Source organism: Canis lupus, chromosome 12, assembly GCF_011100685.1.
Source record: "Canis lupus familiaris isolate Mischka breed German Shepherd chromosome 12, alternate assembly UU_Cfam_GSD_1.0, whole genome shotgun sequence".
Taxonomy (NCBI): Eukaryota; Metazoa; Chordata; class Mammalia; order Carnivora; family Canidae; genus Canis; species Canis lupus.
Window position 1 is genome coordinate 7,082,985 of NC_049233.1, and position 26,919 is coordinate 7,109,903.

General features: G+C 35.9%; 1 protein-coding gene and 1 pseudogene across 3 annotated transcripts in view; one reads left to right on the top strand and one right to left on the bottom strand.

The window, feature by feature from the left end:
* Positions 1 to 26,919, top strand: part of ZFAND3 (zinc finger AN1-type containing 3) — a 324,904-nt gene that overhangs the window by 81,648 nt on the left and 216,337 nt on the right. For all 3 annotated transcript variants that reach the window (XM_038553941.1, XM_038553939.1, XM_038553940.1), the window contains exon 2: positions 22,590 to 22,630. In XM_038553941.1, the coding sequence (XP_038409869.1) occupies positions 22,603 to 22,630 (28 nt within the window). In that variant the 5' untranslated portion in view covers positions 22,590 to 22,602. The remainder of the gene's footprint in view (positions 1 to 22,589; positions 22,631 to 26,919) is intronic.
* On the bottom strand, positions 12,106 to 12,958 carry LOC106559559 (annotated as a pseudogene).

Below are 26,919 nucleotides of genomic sequence, written 5' to 3' on the forward strand. Positions count from 1 at the left end.
AATCTCAAGGGAAAGTAATCATAAAAGTGGTGTTTAAGTAGACTTCCTTTTATGTACAAAGCCAGTGTAAAATTTATAATCTTAAAAAACGGGCAATATTGAATGTTTGCAACTTTAGATATTCTTAAGCTGACTTAGCTCCCTAAGCAGAGTTCACTGTGTGTTCTATAGTTTTTTTTTTTTTTTGCTTTTTTGGAAAAGCATCAGTATTTTGTAAAGAATAGATAACTTGCTTGTTACTAGTATTTGTAATGATGAGGTTATTAACTCATTCAGCACATACTTGTCAGGATTCTATTATGTTCTACTCATTGTTCCATGCTCTGGAAATATCTCTTTTATTCTTGTTGTGGGGTAGAAATGGGGCAAGAATAAAGTAATTAAGTATATAATAGTAAATAACAGATAATATTAGAAAAATAAAGCATACAGACAGGCTAGGGAATACTGAGGTTTGGAGGACAGGAGATATATTTTAAAATAGGATACCTCTGGAAAGAATCTACAATAACCTGGTACTAGTGGCTGCTTCTAATAGGATCTGGGCATCTGGCAGACAGGGGTAGGAATGAGACATATTTTCACTAATACTCTTTATTTAGTGCCTTTTGAATTTTTTATCATGTGATACATTTATAAGAATAATTTTTTTGAAAGAGGGTGCTATATTTTGTTAGAGATGAGGGGGGAGCAGGGAGCTACCCTCTTTTCCACAGTCCATTCTGGTCCTTTCTCTGTGGTCAGGACCTTCTTATTAAAAAAATGACATGTGGTTCTTTAATTGTAATTCCTACTAATATATTAAGGAAAAGGACTTCCTGAGAAAGCAAGGGAATTTTGAGTGGCAAGTGGGTAGGAGATTAAAAGTTATCAAACTTTTATGGTAAAACTCATTGTTGTTATTTTTAAAAATTTTTTGAGGTGTAATTGACATACACGAATTACAGGTATATAACAGTGATTTGACATTTGTATGTTGTGAAATGCTCATGACAGTAAGTCTAGTTACCATCTGTCATGTTACAAAGTCAGTGTCATATTTTCTATTATAACCTGCGTACATTACATTCTCATGACTTATAACTGGAATTTTGTGCTTCTTAATTTTCTTCACCCATTTCATTAACCATTCACCTCTTCTGTGGCAACTACCAATTTGTTCTCTGTGTCTCTGAGTCTGGGTTTTGTTTTGGTTTTGTTTTTTAGATTCACAAATAAGTGAATCATGTGGTTTTGTCTTTCTCTGTCTGACTTCAGTTAGCATAATATCCTAAAGGTCCTCCATGTTGTAACAAATGATAAGATTTCTTTTTTCATTCTTTTTACTAAATGGCTGAATATGTACATCTTATCTTCTTTTTCCATTCATCCATCAGTGGATATTTAGGTTGTTTCCATGTCTTGGCTATTATAAATTATGCTGTGTTGAAGATATAGGTGCATTTATCTTTTTAGATTCGTGTTTTCATTTTGTTTGGATATATATCCAGTAGTGGAATTGCTGGATTGTATGGTAGCTCTCTCTTGATTTTTTTGAGGAACCTCCATACAGTGTTTTCCATAGTGGCTCCACCAATTTATAGTCCTGCCACTAATGTACAAGGGTTCCCTTTCCTCTACATCCTCACCAACACTTATCTTTTGTCTTTTTGATGATATCCATTATGACAGATGTGAGGTGATACCTTGTTGTGATTTTAATTTGTATTTTCCTGATGATTAGTGATATTGAGCATCTTTTCATTTGCCTGTTAGCCATCTATATGTTTTCTTTGGAAAAATGTTTATTCAGATTCTCTGCCCATTTTTAAAAATGGGATTGTGTGTGTGTGTGTGTGTGTGTGTGTGTGTTTTAATTGTATGAGTTCTTTATGTATTTTGGATATAAACTCCTTATAAAATACATGACTTGGAAACATTTCTCACCAGTCAGCAGGTTGCCTTTTCATTTTGTTGATGATGTCCTTGACTGTGTGAAGCATTTTAGTTTTATATAGCCCCATTTGTTTATTTTAGCTTTTGTTTCCCTTGCCTTTGGAATTAGATTAAAAAAGAATTGCTGGTCCTGATGTCATGGAGCTTATGGCGATTTTTAAATTTACAACAAAGAAAGCAAGAATAAACAACAGGGAAAGGTCAGTCCTTTTGATAAATGGTATTAGGAAAATTGGACAGCCACTTGTAAAAGAATGAACTAGACCACTTCTTACACTCTATAAAAATTCACTCAAAATGGATTAAAGACTTGAATATAAGACCTGAAACCATAAAACTCCTGGAAGAAAATATAGGTGATAAAGCTCCTATGCTTTTATTTACAATCCTGCTTACTGCTTAATAAGGCTGTGTTTGTGTTTGTCTTTCTAACATGGAAATGAAATCATCAATGACTAACTGCCACTTGTTTCTGTTAAGCCTTTTAAAGAAACTTCAGTGCCTTGAAAAAGAGCATTGAGGCTGGGTGAAGGTGTGATGGCCAACACCATTTGCTAGGTTGCTGCCTCCATTATTACATTGGAACCGGCCACTGCAGGCTTTCTTGAGGTTTCTCTTAAAATACCAAAAGGATTCACAGGTCCTTGGGTTAACTACCGGAGGGACCATCTAGCCGGGGCCACTAACTAACACTTTGTGCAAAAGATAAAAGTAACTTAATTTTTTACCTAGATGTCAGATTCTGTCAATCCAGTTAACTTATAACACTGGCATTACTGAGGGTTAATCTTCAGTATTCTATTGTTTTTCCTTGGTAAATAACTTTTTTTGGCTTTAGTTTTTATACTTGTTAATTTGGCAGATTTAATGCCTGGCAAAGGTAGAGGTGGGATTAATTTGGAATCTGAATATAAAATGTTATGAAAAGACTGTAACATCAGTAAAAATCATAATATTTTGTCTGTATCTTTTACTGTTTTTTTACACCCTTCCCCCTGGTCTAATGCATTCGTGCCCATATTTCCATTAGTGATAATCATGAATTGGATCCCGTTTATCTGCCATCTGACAAACATTATTCTGTGTTATTTTGTGTGGAAATGGTTTCATATTATATTAATAATTTGAGATTATAGTTGTCTTCAGTAATATAAAGTTGGAAAACTGGCAAAATATATTAAGCTGTATCAGTAGTAATTTAGGATGAATCTTTACACTTCTCTAAAATGTATACATTTTTAAAAGGTTGATCACTGATCTCTAGTTTTAGAGGTTCTTTATTTGTACGTAGTAAAAGTTTTTAAGCTTAGAAAACCATTTTTATAACTACTCTATTCATCGTGTAGAGTTGTGTGAAAATTATAATTATTTGTATAATTGAATACCCTTGTAATTTAAAGTGTAAATATTGGAGCTTTCAAGGTAGATTCAGTAACAAGAAACCAAAAGACTGAAATAGTTGATTTCTTCTTTGTTTGAAACACGAAATATTCTGGCAAGCTTTTAGACTAATAGAAAAGTTACCAGAGATTGAATAAAATTGTTTATCACTAATGTACCAATCTTCTAATGTACCAATCTTCTAGGTTACCATAGTTGTTTTCTGTGCACTTTGTCATTCAGGGGATGATCCTTGTTTTCTGAATTTTCTAAGTTACCTTCAGAGTTTCTCTATCTACTGTATAAATCTTTCCTGCTACCTAGCTTTTACTTACAGCATTTATTCCTTTTAACTAGTAGGGCGGGAGAGAATTGAGAGTATGTAAAATTCACACTAGGTCACTAGTAGCTATTATGTTTCTTGGAAGATAAAAGGTTTAATAATAGATGAGAATTTTAAAGTCACCCATTGATTTTAATATCAGTGGTAGTATATTCTAATAGTGTGAATAATTTAAGTAGATAGAATTGATGAAAACGTTTTTAAACTTGAAATTTGTTCATCAAAAATATGCTTGCTTTTTAAAAATAATTCCATAAATAAGTTGGAATCTATGTGCTCTGTACCTTCAACTTGCTAGCTCCTATTACCCAACAATAGTCGCTTTGTGAGGTGTTGAAGTTTTGTTCTGTGGATATTCCCAAAGGGCTATATGAGGAAATTCTGAAATAAAGGGATAGATTAACTTAAAAAAAAAAACAAACTACTTGGCCTACTTGGAAGGGAATAAACAACTACAGGCTACAGTTTTTGCTTTTCTGGAATGCCAAATTTCAGCTCAGAGCAAATTCTTCAGCAGAGCAATAAACCTTTGAAAATTGCTTTATAATGGAAATGCTGACAGACCATTAACTATAGTGGTGCAAATGCACTGCTCTGACATACATATGGTTTTCCCAAGTTGCTAAATACAGTAAACCATGTTGGGCAAGGTACATCCTTTGGTAGCCTATAAGGGTGTATACAGTTTGTTGTGTTATGCCACCTAATTATTAATGGAGAAGCTCAAACATAGCACCTTTGACATACAGGAAAAGTATCATTTTAAGAAGGAAAGAGTGGTTTAGGCTCTGCTGATGCTGATAGGTCATTTTATGTTTGCCACACTGGAAAAGGCCCAGGGTAAATTTAACATGATGCATTTAATCACCATTCCAATTACAGTGCCACTGAAGCAGATCAATGTTTTCTTACTACCAATTCATTGGAACTTCTAGGTCATAAAGTATCATTATTAGGCATATTGGAAAGTCTCAGCCCAATGGAAATGGGGATTCTGGGATTTTTCCAATTGCTTTGAAATAGTAATGGAGGCTACGTGGATGTACATTTTCCCCATGTAAAATGAAAATTGGAATTTAAAGGGATATGACAAAGTGAGAATCCTATAATGCCCTAGGGAAGGATGAAGCAGAATGTTCACATCTAAAAGTAAAATGAGGGAAATGATGGAAAGGGGTGGATACTTCCACAGCAGCCTGCTTAATGACAGATATCCTTTCTGATAGTGTTGTGAGAGTATGTCTTGTTCCTGGCTTGTTCATAGCACCTAGCACAGTGCCTGGCACATAATGTGGGTGTCAGTAAATTTTAATAGAATTTATTTGTGTGCTTGTGTGTTTGAAAACATTTTGAGGCTAGATTGTCAGGCACCATGCTAAATTTTGTGTAAGGTTACTAATAAAATGTGTGTGTACATATACATACTTACATAATAATACATGTATATACATACACAGCTAGAATTTATAAGATTCTTAAAGGCATTATAGGTACAATTTGATAGGCCAAATATCATGAATTAATGCAAAGATTCAAGTGTATTTTGGTTAGAGACATGCCTTTTTTTTTTTTTTTTTAAGATTTTATTTATTAATGAGACACAGGGGAGGGGGGCAGAGACACAGGCAGAGGGAGAAGCAGGCTCCATGCTGGGAGCCTGATGTGGGACTCCATTCTGGGTCTCCAGGATCAGGCCCTGGGCTGAAGGTGGCGCTAAACCGCTGAGCCACTCGGGCTGCCAAGACATGCCGTTTGAAATGAAAATAATATAGTTAAAAAATTACTGTAGTAAGTCTGATAACTGTACTCTAAAATTTAAAATCTGAGTGCTAATTGGACTAGGCTTACTTGTTCTGTTTGCCTAAAAATTTTTTTTCTCAATTGGCTATGGCAATTTCTTAAAAAAAATTTTTTTCTTAAAGATTTTATTTATTTATTCATGAGAGACACAGAGAGAGAGGCAGAGACACAGGCAGAGGGAGAAGTAGGCTCCTCGCAGGCGGCCCGATGTGGGACTCAATCCTGGAACCGGGATCATGCCCTGATCCAAAGGCAGACGCTCAACCGCTGAGCCATCCAGGCGTCCCAGCTATGGTAACTTCTAAGTTTTCTGTTTCTGTTCATCTCAACGTTTTTTTTTTTTAAGATTCTATTTATTTATTTATTTTTTAAAAGATTTTATTTATTTAATATTTAAAATAAACATTTATTATTTATTTTTATTTTATTAAGATTTATTTATAAGTTTATTAATAAATTTAATATTTATTTATAAATATTATTTATTTATTATTTATTTATTCATGAGAGACATAGAGAGAGAGAGAGGCAGAGACATAGGCAGAGGAGAAGCAGGCTCCATGTGGGGAGCCCATTGTTGGGACTTGATCTCAGGGATCATGCCCTGAGCTGAAGGCAGACGCTCAACTGCTGAGCCACCCAGGCATCCCTGTTCACCTCAACTTTAAAAAAAACCCCTTAGGCATCAACCAAGATTTTGATTCACTAAGTCTAGGGAGACTTTTTTTATTCCGTTACTTGGGTGTTTATGTACAGCCACTCCTCCTGCCCTACTTCGTGATTTACTTTGAAATGAGTGGTGACAATTCTCTTGGACTTTTTGGGTTCTCTGGAAGTAACCAGCATAGTAAGGAAAGAAATAGTTAGCATATGTCATATTGAAATTCTTTTTAGGACTAATGTTGACTCTCTGTCCATATTTCACCAGAGATCTTCTGTCAAGAAAGTTTGAGGAAAGATATGATTTTCTTTTTTTTTCTCGTGACATATTCACAGTGTTGTATTATTGCAAGGTGCCTTAGAAATCATTTGGTCTCTTCTCTTCTTATATTTGAGTTAACCTTAAAAATGTTTGTAACCTCTTACTTGCTGCCTTATTTCTTTGGGCCTTGGTTTCCTATACATAAATTGGGGATGGGGTGCCTGGGTGGCTAAGCATCTGCCTTTGGCTCAGGTCACGATCCCAGGGTCCTGGGATTTGGCCCTGAGGGGTCTCCCTGCTCAGATGGGAGGCTGCTTCTCTGTCTCCCTCTGCTGCTTCCTCTGCTTGTTCTCTCCGTTTCTCTCTCTCTGTCAAATAAAATTTTTGAAAAGAAATATTTTGGGAATAACAATACCTACCTACTGTATAGGTTTTTAAGGATTAAAATGCACAAAAAATGCCTAGCATGTATCTTACATGTAGTAGGTGCTCAATAAATGTTAGATTTTAAGGCATACCTATTATATGCTCTAAAATATACATAAAAGCCAAAATAAGTATAAAAATTATAATAAATTCAAGGTAAGTATCGTGTGTGTGTGTATACATACATACACTCACAGGCAGTTTTTGTAAATTATGGTAAAAGACGTATAAAATCCACCATTTTAAACTATTTTGAAGTGTATAATTCAGTGGCATTTACTGTATTCACATTGTTGTGCGGTCATCACCACTTTCTAGTTTCAGAACATTTTCATCATCCCAAAAGGATGAAAGGGGGATCTGTATCCCTTCCTTAAACAGTCCGTCTCTATTCTCTGTACGCTCCCCAGACCCTGGCAATCACTAATGTTTCTGTCTTTGTGGATTTGCTTATTTTGTATACTTCGTGCGAATGGAATTCTACAACCTGTGACCCTTGTGTCTGGTTTCTTTCATTTTGTATGTTTTTAAGGTCCCTTCTCTGGTGTAGCATGTATCAGTACTTCATTCCTTTTTATGGCTGGGTAGTAATCCATTGTATGCTTATATACCATAATTTGTTTAAGCATTCGTCAGTTGATGAACATTCGAGTTTTTTCCACCCTTTGGCTCTTATGACTAGTACTGCCACATACATGCATGTACAAATATTTGTTTGAACACTTGTTTTCAGTTCTTTGATTCATGTGGTAATTCTATATTTAATTTATTGAGGGAACTACCAATCTATTTTCCAGGGTAGATGTGCCCTCTTACATCCCACTAGCAATGTGTTGGCATACCGTGGCCAACACTATTTTTTATTATAGTCATCCAATTAGGTATGAAGTATATCTCATTTTACTTTAGATTTGCGTTTTGCTGATAACTAAACTAAAGACATTAGACATCTTTTCAATGGGCTTGCTGGCCATTTGTATATCTTCTTTGGAGAAATGTCTTTTCAGGTTGTTTGCCCATTTTTCAGTTGGGTTTTTTCTTTTTGTTGTTGAAAGCAGTATCTTTTAATTATAAAATTAATGTGCCATCTTTAGGGGGCTTGTTTGGGAATATAAAATATATTTGAATATAACAGTAAAGGATTGGAGTTCTTTACTTTGAAGTAACATTTGAATGAATGTTTTATTTTTATCTATTTTTTGTAGAAATGTAACTCTAATTGTACAATTGTTTTTTTTTTTTTTTTTTTTTAATTTTTATTTATTTATGATAGTCACACAGAGAGAGAAAGAGAGAGGCAGAGACATAGGCAGAGGGAGAAGCAGGCTCCATGCACCGGGAACCCGATGTGGGATTCGATCCGGGGTCTCCAGGATCGCGCCCTGGGCCAAAGGCAGGCGCTAAACCGCTGCGCCACCCAGGGATCCCACAATTGTACAATTTAATTGTATAGTGTAGCCTCATGCCTTACTCCCTGCCTCTAGTCTGCACTAGCAGATAACCACATTTCTTCCTTTACAGATTATCATTCTTTTATATTGATTCTTTTTTAATTCATAAGATGTACCTTTCTCAACTTTTTTGTTAACAAGTTTATTGAAGTATAATTTACATACCATAAAATGTACTCATTGTAACTATATAGTTTGATGATTTTTAGTAAATTTATAGTGTTGTACCACCATTACCAGATTCAGTTTTAGAACATTTATAGCACCTTGAAAAGTTTCCTCACCACTGTTTCTAGATTTGTCTTTTCTTGATATTTTTCACATAAATGTAGTCATAATATGTAGAAAGAAGATTAGCGTCTTTCACTGAGATTAATGTTTTCAAGGTTCATCATCCTTGTAGCATGTATCCATAGTGTGTTCCTTTTTATTGCTTAATCTATGGATATTGTCACATTTCATTTTTCCATTAACCAGTTGATGGGTATTTGAATTGCTTCTAGTGGGCAGCCTGGGTGGCTCAGCGGTTTAGCGCCACCTTCGGCCTAGGGTGTGATCCTGGAGACCCAGGATCGAGTCCCACGTCGGGCTCCCTGCATGGAGCCTGCTTCTCCCTCTGCCTGTGTTTCTGCCTCTCTCTGTCTCTCATGAATAAATAAATAAAATCTCAAAAAAAAAAATGAATTGCTTCTAGTTTCTGGCTATTATGAATGATGATGAATGTTTATGTACAAGTCTTTGTGTGGACATCCTGCCTCAGCTTTTTACTTAGAAAAGTTTCAAGTCTACAGACAGGTTGAGATAATAAATACAATGTATATTATTTTTTTATATATGTATAATGAATGTTTATATATGCCTTACCTAGATTCACTGATTGTTAACATTTGCTACCCATGCTTTACCTCTTGTTATGAATACATCTTTTTGTATTTAGCAAGTAGTTTGTGGGAGGAAACTTTGAGACCATATATTGTCTTGTTTTTCAGTAACTTTTTACTTAATAGCTTTAGTATCATTGCTAAAAGTAGTTACTATATGGAGGAGGGTGCATAGAATTCTTTTAAAAAATAACTTTATTAGGGATCCCTGGGTGGCGCAGCGGTTTAGCGCCTGCCTTTGGCCCAGGGCGCGATCCTGGAGACCCAGGATCAAATCCCACGTCAGGCTTCCGGTGCATGGAGCCTGCTTCTCCCTCTGCCTGTGTCTCTGCCTCTCTCTCTCTCACTGTGTGCCTATCATAAATAAATAAAAATTAAAAAAAAATTAAAAAAAATAACTTTATTAGTGGTAATAGCTTTAGTATCATTGCTAAAAGTAGTTACTATATGGAGGAGGGTGCATAGAATTCTTTTAAAAAATAACTTTATTAGTGGTGTAGTTGAAAAGGCATTTTCTGCTTTCTTAGGTTTCTATGCATGGATAAATATATTCCAGATGTCTCCTTGATGAGTTATATTTGTACTTACAGTTTCAGAGAGAAATTTATTATAGTAGCATGTAAGATGTGGAGATGGATTTTATGTTTTAGAAGTTGCTTTTGATATTTGATTGCAGTTTATAGTAGTCAACAGAGCAAGATAGTAGAGAAATTAATGGAATCTAGTAAGAAGGGACAACTTTATGAGTAAACATATATCAACTAATTTGCCAAAAAACCCCAAATATGTTTCTTAATATTAAGAATTTCATATATAGTTTACATTTTTTCTGCATGTTTGTTTTTTAAAGATTTTGGTAGAGTTGCTAATTTTGTTCTCTGTGCATTCTGAAATTGCTAATATGCTGATTAATCATGGGTAGATTCTCAGAATGTTATATTTAAACCTGTAAATACTTTTCTTTCTTTTCTTGGGAAAGGAGAATATGGTATGTCAATAATCTCTGTAATTAATGTGAAACCATTGACTCTATCTTTGTGGTTTGTGGCTGGCTTGACCCACCACATGGCACATGTATACCAGTTGTCTCTTACTCTAGTAAGACTGATAGGTAAGTGAAAAAAAATGTATTAAAGCATGGAATGCTTAAAAAATAAATTAGACACTTTAGGTTAATTTAAAACACAGATGTATATAGTTTGTATTTTTTGCAGTAGGCTTAAGACCTTTTTTATGGCTATATAAGTCACACAAATAATACGTCATTTGTGATGGTTAAATATATTAGGAATATGGCCTCTAGGACTAGCCTTTCTGGGCTAGAAGCCTCATTTGCCTCTTACTGAAATGTGAACTTAGGCAAGTTACTTACAACTTCTCTGTGCCTCAGTTTTCCTATGTGCAAAATGCCAATAATAGCATTGCGTTAATAGTTCTAAAACACATGCTAGCTTAAAATGGTTAACTCATTTAACCTTGTTGGTAACTAGCACATGGTACCTAAATAAGTATTTGTTAATTAATGTCCCAATTTGGTCTCATTAAGTGGAGTGAGACTATAAAGACTTTTGCGAAGCAACCTGAGATCACTAGGTTTTTATGATTTGTTCTTCAGTCTTTAAAGTTGTCTTGCCTATGCCTAATATGACAGCATTCTTTTTTTTTTTAAAGATTTTATTTATTTATTCATGAGAGACATAGAGAGAGAGGCAGAGACACAGAGGGAGAAGCAGGCCCCCAGGCAGGGAGCCCGACGTGGGACTCGATCCCAGGACTCCAGGATCACGCCCTGGGCCGAAGGCAGGCGCTAAACAACTGAGCCACCCAGGGATCCCCAGCATTCTTTTTTTAAAATAGCAACATGACTTTTATCTATTCAAAGTATTCAACATAGATTTCATAGAAATAATACTTTCTTTTTGCACTTAAAGGTTTAGGTAGTCAGCTCTGATCACAGCAACAAGTAAACTCGGCATAGTTATTAGGCATAGACAGATCTGGGAACAAAAAACAACTAGTTCTTCATGAGGCTTCAGCTTAACTGATAGGAGTGGAAATAAGCCACTGTATTGGATAAACGCTCTGCTGATTGGGAGAGCATCTGACAAGCTGTGGGCGTGTCTGTTTTATGGAGGGTCTCCAGCATTAGTTAATAGAGCCAATTGAATGCAGTTGTGCAAAGGAAACTACTGCTGTATTCTTTGAAGAAGATGCTGCTGCTGCAGACTCACCATTTTATTTTTATTTTTATTTATGATAGTCACAGAGAGAGAGAGAGAGAGAGAGAGAGAGAGAGAGAGGCAGAGACATAGGCAGGAGAAGCAGGCTCCATGCACCGGGAGCCCGACGTGGGATTCGATCCCAGGTCTCCAGGATCGCGCCCTGGGCCAAAGGCAGGCGCTAAACTGCTGCGCCACCCAGGGATGCCCAGACTCACCATTTTAAGGTGCCTAGTGTAGCTTATCTGCTATGGGTCTGTTTTTTGCCAGATGATATAGCCTTTCATAGTTTTCTTGTGTTGGTTAAGGTAGCTTTTATGTCTATGAAAAGTAGCAGGCTCTCTGGCCTGGAAAGTAAATGGATCTATGATTATTAAGCTCTTCTTAGACAATTTACCATGACTCTGCACCAGCCCTCAGTACTGGGGAGGGGGGCAATGCAATCTAAGTTGAATTCTATCAGATGTGTCCTGAGTTTTTTAATATTTTCACCAGAGTCTTAAATGGTGGCACACAGAAGATGCTCATTACGTTCATGAATGACATCAAGTTTGTGTGGGATAGGTGATTCAATAGACAACTGGATTAAAATTTAAAATATCTGAGATTTAAAAAACGTTGCTGGATATATATAATAGGTATTCAGCAGGGTCAAGGCAAGATAATTTTCTTTTTAAAAATCAAAAAAATTTTTTATTATATAAATTAACCCATTTATTATAGGCTGCCAATGCAAATGGTGGAGCTTCTACTGGTCTTTCAACTCCTTCAGTCTTCTGCTGGCAGACTTTACTGTGATGGCAGAAGTGGTGTTGTATGTAGGTCCAGGTGCCACCTGCTATGGTCTTCATGCAGGAGCCACAGTGCCAGATGCCCGCTGCTCTCCTTTTCATCTTGGTTTTGCCACAGAAGTAGCAGGTGTACTTGGCGTGCTGGCTAATCTCAATCTTCTTCACCATCTTCCTGAGGGAGGCCCCATAACAGGTCTCGTGTTTACCCACGATTCCGACCTTCTTGGTGCGTTTGGCCGTGTTGCCGCCAACCAGGTCTGAGCCCAGAGAGGTGGCAAGATAATTTTCTTAAGGAAAGTAAATAGCTGTGGAAATTCAGTGTAGGAGTAGGATTGGGTTGGTAAAGTGGTAATACAAAGAATTCCAAAGTGATAAGAAAACCAGTTAAATAAGAGTCAGTGATACCTTTTAACATTTAAAACCGTTGAAAACAAGTCCTATAATTGGAATGGTTCTTAAAGAAATCACAGGCCATCCCTTTATGATATTTAGTATTAGACCATCACAGTGTATGCCTTCAACAAAGATCTCAGAAAAATGTTCCAGAGTGAGAAAACTAGAAAGTTAGGAAATAGTCTCCATCAGAAGGTTTTAGTAGGTAGTTAACCTAGAAATAATGGAGAGTTTAGTAGTTATCTTATTAGATCATATATGATTATATTACTGTGTGATCTTAGACTCCTAAAATGTCATAGGTCACTGGTCTAAGTAACCCACTTTATTTTAATGAAGGGTAAGAACACCCAAATGGGAGGTCACACATTCAAGCCAGGCCTTTTCCTCCCAGGCCACTGCTCTTACAGTACCCATGTAGCAGCCTGTGTTTTTACACTGATGACAAAATTATAAAGGTGTTTACAACAGTAGGAAGGTTATAAAGTAAGACATTAGAAATTCAGAGATACTTGAGGCAGTCTTGAGGCAGAAAAGAAGTACTGTTGAGTTTTCTTCTAACTCTGTGTTTTTGTGCTGGGGTTGATTACAATTACATGGAGAGTTTTCTTTTGTGGACTTTACTCAGTTTTGTATTTTATTTTTAAAGATTTTGAGAGAGAGCGCGAGCGCATCTAAGCAGGGGGCAGGGACAGGGAGAAGCAGGCTTCTTGCTGTGCAGGGAGATGTTGTCCTATCCCAGGACCCCAGGATCATGACCTGAGCCAAAGGCAGATGTTTAACCAACTGAGCCAGTTTTGTATTTTATTTTTACTTATTTATTTTCTTTAAAGATTTTATTTATTTATTCATGAGAGACACGAGACAGAGAGGCAGAGACACAGGCAGAGGGAGAAGCAGGCTCCATGGCAGGAGTCTGATGTGGGAGTCACTCCCAGGACTCCAGGATCACGTCCTGGGCCAAAGGCAGGTGCTAAACCGCTGAGCCACATAGGGATCCCCCAATTTTGTATTTTATTTTATTTTATTTTATTTTTATTTTTATTTTATTTTTTTCCAATTTTGTATTTTAAAGTGAGTGATTAAAAGAGCCAGGAAATGGAAATTTTGAACTTATTTCCTTTTCAGTGAGCTTTGGACTGGGAATAAGGAGAGCAGTTTCTCTTCTGCTATCACCTTTCAGGCCTTATCACACAAGGTAGATGTGATCCTGACCTTTTCACCTACCTTGAGACTATCCTATTAGACTGATAAAGCACATAAAGTGTTTAGAAATTGAACAAATGAAAGGTGCTATTGAAGTATAAAACATGTTCATTTCTTAAGGTCAGTGACATTACCTGCACATTTAAATTTTTCTTGTGTTTATATTGCGAGATACTGCTTTTTTCTCCTCCATATTTAATAGATGTCAGGTTGGTACTTGGATCTTACCTAAATGATATGCACCGAAATGTTGCATCTTGAAGTGTCTTTTTTACTTGGATGTTTTCCAGATGCTAGAAGTACCTTGTACTTTTCTTTTCTTCCTTGGCCTTACATTTAGCCTTGCTAGTCTGTTTCACCTTGTAGTTTGAATCCTTATAACTCTGTCATCTCCGAAGTTTATGTCTCATTTTCTGACAAAGAAAGATCTAATGCTTTAGGTTTACTTATCATCTTTATTAAAAATTGTCTTGCATTTGATCTGAGTTTCCATAAATATGGATAAGTGAATGCCTCTCCTTATAAGCCTAAATTATCTTTGTGATAAGCGTAGATAAATGTATGCCTCATCAGGATGAAGCAGAAGTATTTGCCACTTGGGTAGGACAGGTACATATATAATTCTTTAGTAGTTTTTATATAATGATAATTGTAAAGATGAAGAAAAATGCAAAGCTCAGTATTTTGCCTTAGAAGAAGTGGTTCTTGAGTTTAATTATTAACCCAATTCATAGCCATTTAATTATGTTGACCAGTGTTCAGGAAAAAAACACCCTGACCTCCATAAATGTAGTGTCCTTTCCCTCTCCTCATTTGGGTGCAGGAGCATAGCTGGCAAGGAGAAAAATAAGGTCAGGGAATATCTCAGTATATCTCTCTTCGTTTTTTTGTTCTTAGATTTTTGCTCCTATGCTAAACAGTTGGGAAATACAAACTCACTGTACTATTTTCATAGCAACACGAAGAATACCTTTGTAATGGACCAGTAGTGGTATCTAATGTGTAGGATTTTAAAAATTTATTTTTTGTACCAATACCTTATTGAGCTATAATTTATATATAGTAAAATGCACAATCTTAAATATATGATGTAATACATTTTGATAAATGTATGCTGTGTATATACGTTAATCGTGATGATTTTCATCACTCCAGAAAGTGCCTTCCATTTCTGTAGAATTCTAAAAAACTATTTTTACAAAGTGGATGGGAATAGTTTAAGTGAGAAATGTAATAATCAACGTGTATGAAATTTCTTTAGGTAGCTGGATAGCAGTGAACTTAGTCTTTTTTTAAAGATTTTTTCTCTACTACAAAAGTGAATTCTGCTGAGCATTAGTTTTATTCTAACATAGAGTTTGAGTTTTGTAAAATATCATACATTTGCAAATGAAGAGACCCAGATATGAGGCAGTCCTCAGTTTTCTCAATAAGAAAAACAAGTGTTTTGGTCAGCCTTGAATATGGAAAATTTTAGAGTATAGGTGAAATAATTAAATATCTAATTAAGTTGTTTATGCAGGTATATTTTGAAACTATCTTTTTGAGATAATTGCGGTTTTATATGCAGTTTTTTAAAAAATAAGATTTTTATTTATTCATTTTTCATTCATTTTATTCTTTATTCATTCGTATAACTTCACATGTATGTTTAAGGTCACAAGTTATATAAAATTATATGTTTGTATACATTCTTAATATACATTTTGAAATACTAGTTTTTTCACACTCCCTTAACACAATTTATTCAAGCTTTCTACATCTTCACAGGTATCAGTGCCTTTAATGTTTACTAAAACCATGTTTAAAGTTATTGACCTCAGTTTTTCAGTTATTCACTTCCTTATACGTTATTTGAGGTAGAACACTTTAAAAATCGGTAAATGTTGCTCTCAATGGAAGTTTGATTTGAATCCACAAGAATCCATTCATAACACTAGGAGAATTGCCATCATTTTATTTTATTTTTATTTTTTTAATTGCTATCATTTTAATGTTATTTGTGATCTTCCTAACATTCCAAGGCTTTTATTGCATTGCTTTCTAAGTGATCTTCAAAAGTCTTTTTCAGTGTCAGCTACCTCTTGTAATTATGAGATCATACTTAATACTTAAGTATTAAATCTGTATTTAAAACTGTAGTTTTACTCCTTTTAAAACTTGTTTGTTGTAATAACCTTGACAAAGCATCCAACGTTAGTGTTAGTGCTGTCTCGACGTCCTTACAGACTTAAGTGTTTCTGCCTGGTGATGAGAACTTCACTGTCACTCCCCCTTCACAGACTGGATAGATGCCCCTGGGAGTTTAATTCCATTGATATGGTCTTCCTCTTTTGAAATCCCACATGCCCTTTCTCTGGGCATGACTGCATGCCTGGGTTTTTCACTTTTAGGTTTCTTGGGAGCTTTTTCTTTCTCCTCTGTTGGTATTTAGGATAAAATTATTCATGTCAGCCTCGAAATTCCTTTTCTTTCTTCCTCTCCTCTCCCCTCCCCTTGTCTCCCTTTGTTTACCCTCATCTCCCCTCCCCTCGTCTCTCCTCTCTTATCTCTCTTTTTGTTTTGGACAGATAATTTTAGGGAAGAAATCCATTCCTTATGTTTGGGCATATATACTAAGACAGCTGTAGCCACTGTATACCATTGTGTGTTAGAATGTTGGTAGTGTCATTAGTTTCTCCTGTGTGGAAAAATTATTTGGTATTTTTATTTAGTTCCTTGTATTTTTTCCTCCTTTCCTGTGCTGGCTTTTACATGTTTTAATTTTGTCTTCCTTTTTACTAGATATTTAGATAGTGCTGGATTAAGCTCTTAGTAATGTGTGCAGGGCCACAGATGATAAGGTGACTTGTTTTTTATTTATATATTGTTTAGTGCAGGGACTTCAAACACAAAACTATAGGGTGTGTTGTGTCCTTGCTGTCCTTGAATTTGGGTGTAAAATGTTAAGACACTATCCATTCCAGTACCCCAACTGGATCTAAGTTGTTAAATTGATATTATCTTTTAAAGTAGTACAACCTGTATTGCTACATTCTAGAAACTCATCCCCCTTATTAACAGTTCCATTTTTTCCTTTTTAATATTCCCTTAAAAAGAAAAGTTCGCAGACATTGTCTGAATGATTTAGAGTGATATGTAACAGTTCAAACAGGCTGGATGCACTGTTGAAAACCTCCTTCGTCATTCCCAGCTAGGATGTCATCTGTTTAAACTGGCCTTTTTCTTGTTTGCCTGGGGTGAGCAAAGAGTGATGATTTAGTAGAACTGTTTCTTGGTTTCTAGCAGTTGTAGGAAGTTAGTTAGACTTTCTGGCTGTAAGTGTATGGGGTGGCACATAGATTGTTACTAGTCTTTAAACATCTAATTTTACTTCTAGGCAACTGGAATGGTTTTTAGAGTGGAGGAAGCATTGTTATTTAATTTTACCTTCTCTTTCTTCATGTCCTTCTCCCTCCCTTGCCTTCCAACTTCTTCTTGCCTTTCTTCTCTTTCCCTCTCCTCCTCTCCTTCTTTTAGATTATTAAAGAAGGAACTAGGAAATGTGACTAGTTGGTTCTAACAGATTAGTTCTCTTCATTAAGAAGGAAACCCCATTGGGGCACCTGGCTGGTTTAGTTGGTGGAGTGTGTGATTCTTGATTTTGGGATTGTGAGTTTGAGCCCCATGTTGGGTACAGGGGTTACTTAAAAAAAAAAAAAAAAGGAAAAAAAAAAAAAAAAAAGGAAACCCCTTTGTAGCCTAAATTCTTTTAGTACTGTATTTCTCTTTTGACTCTTAAATTTTTTCTGTGCCTTAGTTTATTCCTCATTGTTGGACTAAAAATATTTTTTTAAAAAAGATTTTATTTATTTATTCATGAGAGACACAGAGACAGAGAGGCAGAGACACAGGCAGAAGGAGATTCAGGCTCCATGCAGGGAGCCTGACATGGGACTCGATCATGGGTCTCCAGGATCATGCCCTGGGCTGAAGGCGGCGCTAAACCGCTGAGCCACCCGGGCTGCCCCCAAAAAGATATTGTTGAGGACCACTGATATGGTAACATGTTTTCTTATTTCCACATTTATATTAAAATACTTTGTGGGTGGAACCTAGCATGTTTGTGTTTTCCTGGGTGGTAAGAGATAGTAGTGTTGTATGGATGGCAAGAAAATATTATAAATAAAATGTTTCTAGAGTTTTCAGAAATTAGGAATATTATTTTAATTTCCCAAGATAAATTACTTAGAAATCAATTTATTCTTCATTAAAAAGTTAATATCTTTCAAAATTGGGAAACATTTATTTCAAAAGAAAACACATGATTAAAGTGAGATAGCCATTTCTCCCATCAAGCAAAATCTTGAAAGTAATAATAGTTAATGTTGGTGAGAGTTTATTGAAAAAAGTACTTTCAGATCCTTTTGATGACAGCATAAATTGTTAGAGATTATCTGGTAAGTAATTTGGCAGTACTTACCAAAATCATATTTTTTTTATCTAGTAATTCTCCTCAGAATCAGTTTTAATGAAAGTTATCCAAAGATTTATGTCTTCAAATGCTCATTATGGGAATATTTATAATAGGAAAAATCTGGGGCAAAGAATAAACATCCAACAGTAAACAAGTAACTAAATAAATTACAGTATTAGTATGTACTAGACTCTTAGCAACAAACATGTTTTTGAAGAATACTTACTGACATGGGAAATAGTAAATATAAAATAAATGAAATTTGCATTTTTAATATGAAATATTTATGCAAAGAAAATATGCTTATGTCATAAAGCATAATAAAATACACACTTGTGAACATATCACACAACTTTATCAACACTGTTAAGTATAATAAATTCTTAATTATGTATATCTAGCCATAGGATAAGAAGGAATTATGTCAGAATGTTAACAATTCTCATTTTGGGGGGTTGGATTAACAGTAATCTTTGATTTTCACTTAAATGCTTATGTTCTTTTTCTAAATTTGTACAAGAGCCATGTGTTTTCAAAACTAGAAAATACCGTTAAACATTATTTATTGGAAAGAGAGAAAAATTGACGCTGGTTTCTTCCCAACTCCATTTCGTTGGAAAGAAACTTCTGAAAGTGTCTGCCACCTGTTATCTCCTCAGTGACAAATCATGGCTGGGTACACAGGGTGGCATTATCTACCAGTTGTGGGTAATACAGTATGATAGAGCTCCTGAGAAATGATAGGCTGGCAGTTACAGGAGTTGTGGATGCCCTTTCTTCCCGATGGTGTTTGAATGACCTTTACAAAATAAATTTTTGAAATCTACTTAGGTTTTCACATTTCATGTTTCAGGAGAAGGGGATTCATTTCTTTATTTAACAAATATTGCATGCCTGTTATGTACTGAACAAGAGTGACCTAAAGGGTCATTTGCTAAAAGAAAACAAGAAAAGGGACTGATTTAAATTGGGGGGAGGGCAGATGAACGCTTTGGAGGAGGGGGTTTGAATCCAAGATATGAGTGACAAGAAAGAGCTATTCTTACTGTGATTTAAGGGTGGAGGAAACAGCATGGGCAAGAGCTCTACAGCACATTCTAGGAAAAGAAAAAAGGCCATTGTGGTTGGAATGTGGTAAATGAGGGGAGCAAAATGGTAAGAAGTGAAGAGAAGTGGAGGGAGGTAGGCAGAGTGAGACCATGAGGGCACTTCATAATTTTGGAAAGATGTTTGAATTTTGTTTTAAATGCAATAGGAAACTGTTAGGTAGCATTAAGCAAGAAATAGTACAATTTAATTTAATTTATATTAAAAAATGTTTTTGAGAGGGATAAAGAGAACAAGTGAGCATAAGCAGGGGCAAGGGCAGAGGGAGAGGCAGAAGAAGGCAGGAGTAAAGAGTTTCAAGAGAGATGCATCTGGATGAATGCTGTTCAGTAGGGGAGGGAGTGAGAGGAGATCAGAGACCTAATTCTGTGTATTTGTTTTGTGAGGCTGCTGTAACAAATTACCACAAATTGGATTAAAGCGACAGAGATTTATTAAGTTCTGGAGGCTGAAAGTCCCTAATCTGTCAGGGCTGCTTTGTTCTCTGTGGGGCTCTAGGGGAGAATCAATTCCTAGCCTCTTCCACCTTCTACTAGCGGTCCCAGCATTCCTGGGTTTGTGACCATATTCCCACAGTCCTTTCCTCCATCTTGATACCACTTTTTCTTTTGTGCATCTCTCCAAACTCCCTTTGCCCTTTCTCAGAAACGCTTATATCATTTAGGGCCAACTTCAATAATACAGGGTAAATTCACAATCTTTAATTTGTCTGCAAAGACCTTTTTTCTAGATAAGATAAATTCCAGGGATTAGGATTTGATCTCTTTGGGTGGCCATTATTTATCCTACTAATCCTCGGTTTTAGAAACCTGGTAGCCCTTGGAGATGTCAGAAAGAGCAGTTTCTTTGGAGCAATGGGACCTAAGAGAATCCTCTTTACCTTTCATGTTTGTTGTCAGAGAACTCTATTGTCTGTTTCGAGACTGCAAATTGATCACATTGCCTTTCTATGAGCAATCAGTAGTTGTATGCATGTTGTTAGCTTCAAGTTTTACATGTTGAACATGAGAAAGGAGAAAAGGTCTCAAAACCCTCTGCCAGTTCTTTCAAGTTGTGTGTTACAGAACTATATGATCCAAGTTGGCATTACCAGTGGCCATTATTTCCATAGCCAAAGCCCAGCATATTTTAGATTTCATACATCTCTGTTTTGATTAATAATATCAGTAGCTGTATTATTTCTTTCATAACCTGACTGATGAGCATGTTGCTGGAAAAGTCCTCTTCAGAAAGTGGAATGGATGTCATTTAGTAAGATCTAAGTATAGTGGGTATTAAATAAATTCTCTGAAGAGAGAGAAGGGGATGCAGAGAAAAAGGCTGTTTTTTTTTTTTTTTTTTTTTTACCAGCTTTGTGAAATACAGATGGTAAAACTGCACGCTTGGTGCTGAGCTGTGTTCATGTGTTGGAAGGGAGGGCAGGGATTGGACTTCCTCCTGATGAAAAGATTTGCATTCTAGGGAGCTTACCTGACAATCATTAAATCTCTACTTATGGGACCATTTTTCCAAATTACCAGAGTACTGACTTGGGGGTTATGTGTACCCTTCAGCTTCTGTATTGGGGGCAGAGGCCCTAGTTTGGCATGGTGAAAAGAACACAGGCTTTGGGGTTAGGCAGATTAGGTTCATCCATTTACTTGTTCTGTAATCTTTGGAAAGTTACATAACCTGGAAGCCTCTCTTTCCTCTTTTGGTAAAGTGAGGTTGAAGGCATCCTGGTATGCTTACCACATAGTAGGCATGTAATAAATGTTAGATTCCACAATTAATGACATCTTTTTGTCTCTTTATTCATTTTTATTCATTTATTGTTACTCAAAATTTCCTTACTGCTTTTGATGTCTTTATATTAAGCCGAGTCCTAAAGAAAGACCCACCTGTTAACAGAGCTTCTCTTTTGGGAAAGGGAAGTAATGGACCCCTGCCCCCTACCCCAGTTTTGTCACTGTATGACAATTACTTGCCCTGAGGTCTTGGGTTCCAGTACATTGGAAAACAACCACAGCTATCAGGGAATACTTCCTGAGGGAGACTTTAATTGTAGGATATACTAAGGAGGGCAGAAGAAAGTTGGCTTATTTTGTATAGGAACACCTCTGGGCAAAGACTAAAATATTGGGAGGGGAGTTGCTGACGAATGAGGCTGTAAATAGGTCAGCTTATCCAACATAGAGTATTCTAGGTTTGGGGAAGAAATCTTTATGAATGAGTGCACTTGGGAGAGAATCAGGAAGGGAAACAGCAATGAGAAGTACTTAATTGATTGCCCACCACGATGTGGCCTGGGCTGCTTTGTAGTGCCCTGTGATGTGTTATGCTGTGAACAAGGCCTGGTCTTTGGCAGTAGCTCAAACCCAAGGTCATATATTTCCTCTGTAGTTCCCTAGCTCTGTGACCTTGGGCAAGCTGCTTGCCTGTCAAATGGAGATGAGACTCCTTGATTTCCGAAGATCACTCAATTTAATAACACCTAAGAGGAGGTGGTAGGAACATTTCCTCATTAATTTAGTCATCATTTGTAACCAATTGTGATGTTTCCTGGTTGTAGAAATTTTAATGTGATTTTTCTAAAAGTGTATTTTGAAAGCAAAGCAAGATGGTAATACCCATCTCACGGATAGGGGGAAAATTAATAAAATAATGTATGTTAAGTGCCTGTCAAAGTTAGTATTCAGTGAATTGTAGCTATTATTAACAGATGAAAGGACATGAAAAATAATTTGGGAACATCTGAAGAAAGAATTTTGAACAACAGGGTCATAATGTGACCAGGATCTGAAATAGGACTAGAATTAAGGGAAAGAAAATGACAGAAAAATTCAAATAATGCTGTGGAGATAAGTGAGTGTGTATCTGAGTAGAAAGTTTTATTCCTTTACAGCCAAAATTTTTGTTGTCTACAGTGATAACAGTACTTAGGTATGTTTCCAGTGTGAACAGAATATGGTAATCATGTGGGACAAATGATTCCTGTGTCATCTTCTAGACATGTTAGAGTAATTCTGAACTTTTCTGCTACATAATTTCTGAATTTTGCAAATTCCAAAAAATAAAGCATTGGTTAACACACTGATAACAAAGCGTGTGTTTTTGTTGTTTTATTTGTTTTCATTTCCTTGTGGGAGAGGGTGGCTGGTTAGGGACTTAGCATTAGTTTATTAGTTCAGTTGCATGGCCAGGAGATTCTTGCTTACATTTCAAACATCTTTATGTTTTCATTAGAGTAATACTGAATTTTTAGCTCTTCTTTCTTTTTTTTCTTTTTTTTTGCCCCAGGTCCAGCAAGACTATGAACCTCTGTTCCAAATGCTTTGCTGGTAAGTGCAGAAAAAGGGTTCTTAAATTTTTCTCCTTTTGATTTTAAGACTATCTACATAGTTTGACCTTCCTTTGTGTTTATGCATGGGGTTTTGCTTTCTTTGCTTGTATGTGAAAGTAATTTCTCCTTACCAAGGTGCTTCATATATTTGCCTAGGACTATTGAAACAGCCTTCCCCGAGTGAAATGAAATGGTCTGTGTACTTGAACCCAACAAACTTTGCATAGTGTACAGTTGTCAGCATAGAGTGGAACTGTAAAAACTTGTGTTGTAGTAGGGTAATACATGTTCATCTCTGATCTGGACTTGAAATTTAATGGTAAATATTCCTTTTACCAATGAGAATATAAGAGAAAGGATATTTTCATGTTGGAGTCAGGAAGAGAACCATATTGAATTAGTCCTAGAATCCAGTCCCTTCTTAAAATCATCTTGGGTAAATCACTTAATCTCTTTGGACCTTTAGAGTCATTATCTGTAACATGAAGGGCTTGGGCTTGATGTCTGCTAACAGCCCAAATGCTGATTGATTGACTCCTTAAATTATGACTCCTACATGAATTTAACCTTCATTTAAAAAAATAATTTTATATCTAATGATCTTATATAAAATAACTAAATCTGTACTGAGCTATGTTTAACCTTTTCTATTTGTCAAAGATAAAGCTGTACACTAAAGTGCTAAGAACAGATTTTAATCAGTAATATATAACAATATGAAGAGTTCACTTTGAACTGAACACAACTTTGATTTGTGCAAAGGTAAATGGGCGTTTTAAGTGGAGAATGAGGGAGTAAGGAGGGTTGCTAGCTTAGCTCATAGAGTCAGGGAAGTAAAAAAAAAATTAAAGGTTTGTCAGTGTAAATAATGACTAGGTAGGTTGATTGTGTCTTTAAGCTGACTATCCTGGAAGTTTGGATTTCCCTTCTCCTATTGAGACTGAGAAACTGAGGCCTTATCCTTCCTGATGGTTGCATTTTAAAGGAATGGCTTTCATGTCCTAGAGACAGGGACTCCTGAGATTTAGGAGATAAATATGCATTTCATAGGGACAGAGGAAGGATTTATAGTTGCAAACCCTTTTTACTAAATGGTCTAAGATGGGGTGGTCAGAGGCCTGTAGACAGGTGTCTTACCTAGAAAACCTTAAATTCTTTTGACAGCCTTGAGCTTTCTCAGGCAGGCACTTTAAGAGGGGCTAGGGTCATCCTAGGGTTTTGGGGCCTTGAGTTGTTAGAAACTGTTAGTGTTTGTTTAAATATTTTAATGTTTGGGAAGTGGGGGATGAAACCAATTGTGTTAAGAGTCTGTAGTTTTTATAGGCCAAGATTGAGTCCTACTCGAGAAGTCTCGAAGAGCCTGGTTAGAGATTGATCAAGGAGAGAATCTTTGTCAGTTTTCACTTTCTATTCATTATGTTATTTGGGCAAGAAAGTAATAATACTTAAGGCTTTAGTTCTTTATATTTATGCCTAAACTAGGGGATAGGTGGGAGGGATTTTGGGGGGGTTGAGGAGGCTGGCAGTTTGTTAAAAGTTTGGAATTTCTCAAATACTTTAGATCTTTAAAAGGAAAAAAATATTGGTAAGTTTTATCCAACTTTTAACAATATCTCTGCCATTAAATGAATGTATTCTTTTTTGCTCTACATGTCTCAATTACAGATATGAAGAAATGCTTCCTTACTGGTCAGAGTTTAAATTTTACAGAAAAGATGAAAGTAGCAATGAGACAAAACATGTATTAGATTGATGACTGTCTCCATATAGAGATAGCTTCCCCTTCTAATTCAGTAAAGTGTGGCTTTGGGAGAAGGTCAGGCACCTTTGAGAAAAGGGGCACACATCAAAAGGCAAAGAACTATATTTGTCCCTAACTAAATATAAAATTTAAAAAATTACCAGTGAAGATAGTTCAGCTATGGTCTTTGCATTTCTTTGTACTTGCAGTTGGATTTTTTAATATTTATAATTAATTATTGTCTCTCTGTGATCTGTGTCCATTTACTCTTTACACAGCTTTGTCATTTTTGCTTTTTGCTTTTAAAAATATTAAGTATTTTCAAGTGTGTAAAGAAAATACTTTTTTTCTCTTTATTTTCATACCCATATTTTTAATTTCCTCAACATCATTTGAAAGGAATGACTAGTAACATCCTGCTTGTGGAGGTGGCATTTGGAATTCTTTTTGAAATACAGAAGAAAAGTCATTGAACTTTACAGACATATTTGTGGATTTCATTCCTGTATGAAATAGAGTATAGAAATACATTATTGCAGCAGAGGCATGAGATGTGTAGGACAACACACAAAGATTATTTTGGCCAAAGCTGCTGTGATTTTAAGTACTCTTTTTAAGAATATACCATAAAGTATACAATATGCTTTTAAAAGATGGAATAATCACTTTAAAAACAACTGTTGTGTCCCATTAGGTTAGTTATTTTTCAAGATTGCTTTTCAGAATATATGTGGTGAAAAAAATGAGTTGTAACTTGTTTATGTAAAATTGAAGTTAGTATAAACATGTTTAAAACCTTGTTGAGATAGTGGAGTATTAGGTGAGGAACTGTGGTTGCTAGTTTATAGTTAATTTGATGACTGTTTGCCTCTGATGAAATATTCTGCCAAATGGTGAGCGGATGTCCCAATAACTACTATCACTTCAGATTATTATCCCTTTTCTTTATAAAACATTCCTGGGCAGTTTGAGATTAGAGAAAGGGAATCAGAAGGGAAAGGAAATGAGTATATGGGAAGTGAAAGTTGCTAAAAAACCTTGAATTATTAATTTTGCCGGTAAATGATATACAAAATAATAATGTTTCTCCATATTGTTAGAACAAGAAATGTCTGTATCAGCCATTTGCATGAACGTAGAAGAGTATCCAGCCTGGCTGGATTTGCTATTCTTAACAGCTTCCTGCTTAACCAAAATTCCTCTCTTTGAAATGGGAGGATATTGTTTTTATTTTTATTTTTTGGCATTTTGAATCTGGTTTGGCCTGGCTGAAATCATTTTAGGCCATTTGGAGGTCCCCCGCCACCCAGTTGTGCAATATGCTACTTTTAACCTTAAAGCGCCTTTGACCTGAAGACCCTTATCATCCAAGATTTTCTTATGCCATAATCAGAAGGATATTTAAAGGAAGTATTCTGGGGAGGCACCAAAAAATGACTGACTCTAGTGTTAGGATTTGAGGTACAGTGGATTGAAGATGCTCTTCTGGATTCTCGTTATCTGAGGTTACTATGTAGTCTTAAAAAAAAAAAAAACAGGAAAAGTTAATTGTACTATAGTATATATTTCTCCATTACCATAAGTGTTTGCTATTTTCTACTTAATTGTCAGTCCCTCTTTTACATGTTTAGTATTTTCTTTCCTTGAATCACAATTCTCTGTAAGACTAAGGCTATCTGTAGAAACACTTTCAGTTTGGATAAGGAATATTCCCACCTTTGAGTTGATATATTATCCTTCCCAGTTGAGAGTGTTAATTATTTTTATATTACCTCTAAAGAAAGGATATAACTTAACAGATTTGTAATTCATTTGAAATTATGGAAAGAATGTCTAAACAATTGAAAAGGATGGTATTTAAGCATTCTTGAATGTAAATTATCAATTCATCTTGCCACAAACCTTTCTAATTTTTTTTTTAATTTTTTTTTATTTATTCATGATAGTCACACAGAGAGAGAAAGAGAGAGAGAGGCAGAGACACAGGCAGAGGGAGAAGCAGGCTCCATGCACCGGGAGCCCGACGTGGGATTCGATCCCGGGTCTCCAGGATCGCGCCCTGGGCCAAAGGCAGGCGCCAAACCGCTGCGCCACCCAGGGATCCCTCTAATTTTTTTTTTAGCCTTTCTAATTTTTAAAGCTACATGAGCATCTTTTTTGGTCCACTTAGCTTTTCTACCCTTTTGATAATACTCTAAATAATATTCTTTCGTATTATCCTTTTCTTTTATTAAACATTTTTATATTTGTAGGACTTTACTAAAAGAATCAGTAAATATCTATAATAGAAAGCCACAAAATGGGATCCCTGGGTGGCGCAGCGGTTTGGCGCCTGCCTTTGGCCCAGGGTGCGATCCTGGAGACCCGGGATCGAATCCCACGTCAGGCTCCCGGTGCATGGAGCCTGCTTCTCCCTCTGCCTGTGTCTCTGCCTGTGTCTCTGCCTCTCTCTCTCTCTCTCTCTCTCTCTCTCTCTCTCTCTGTGTGACTATCATAAATAAATAAAATTAAAAAAAAAAAAAAGAAAGCCACAAAATTTCTTGACA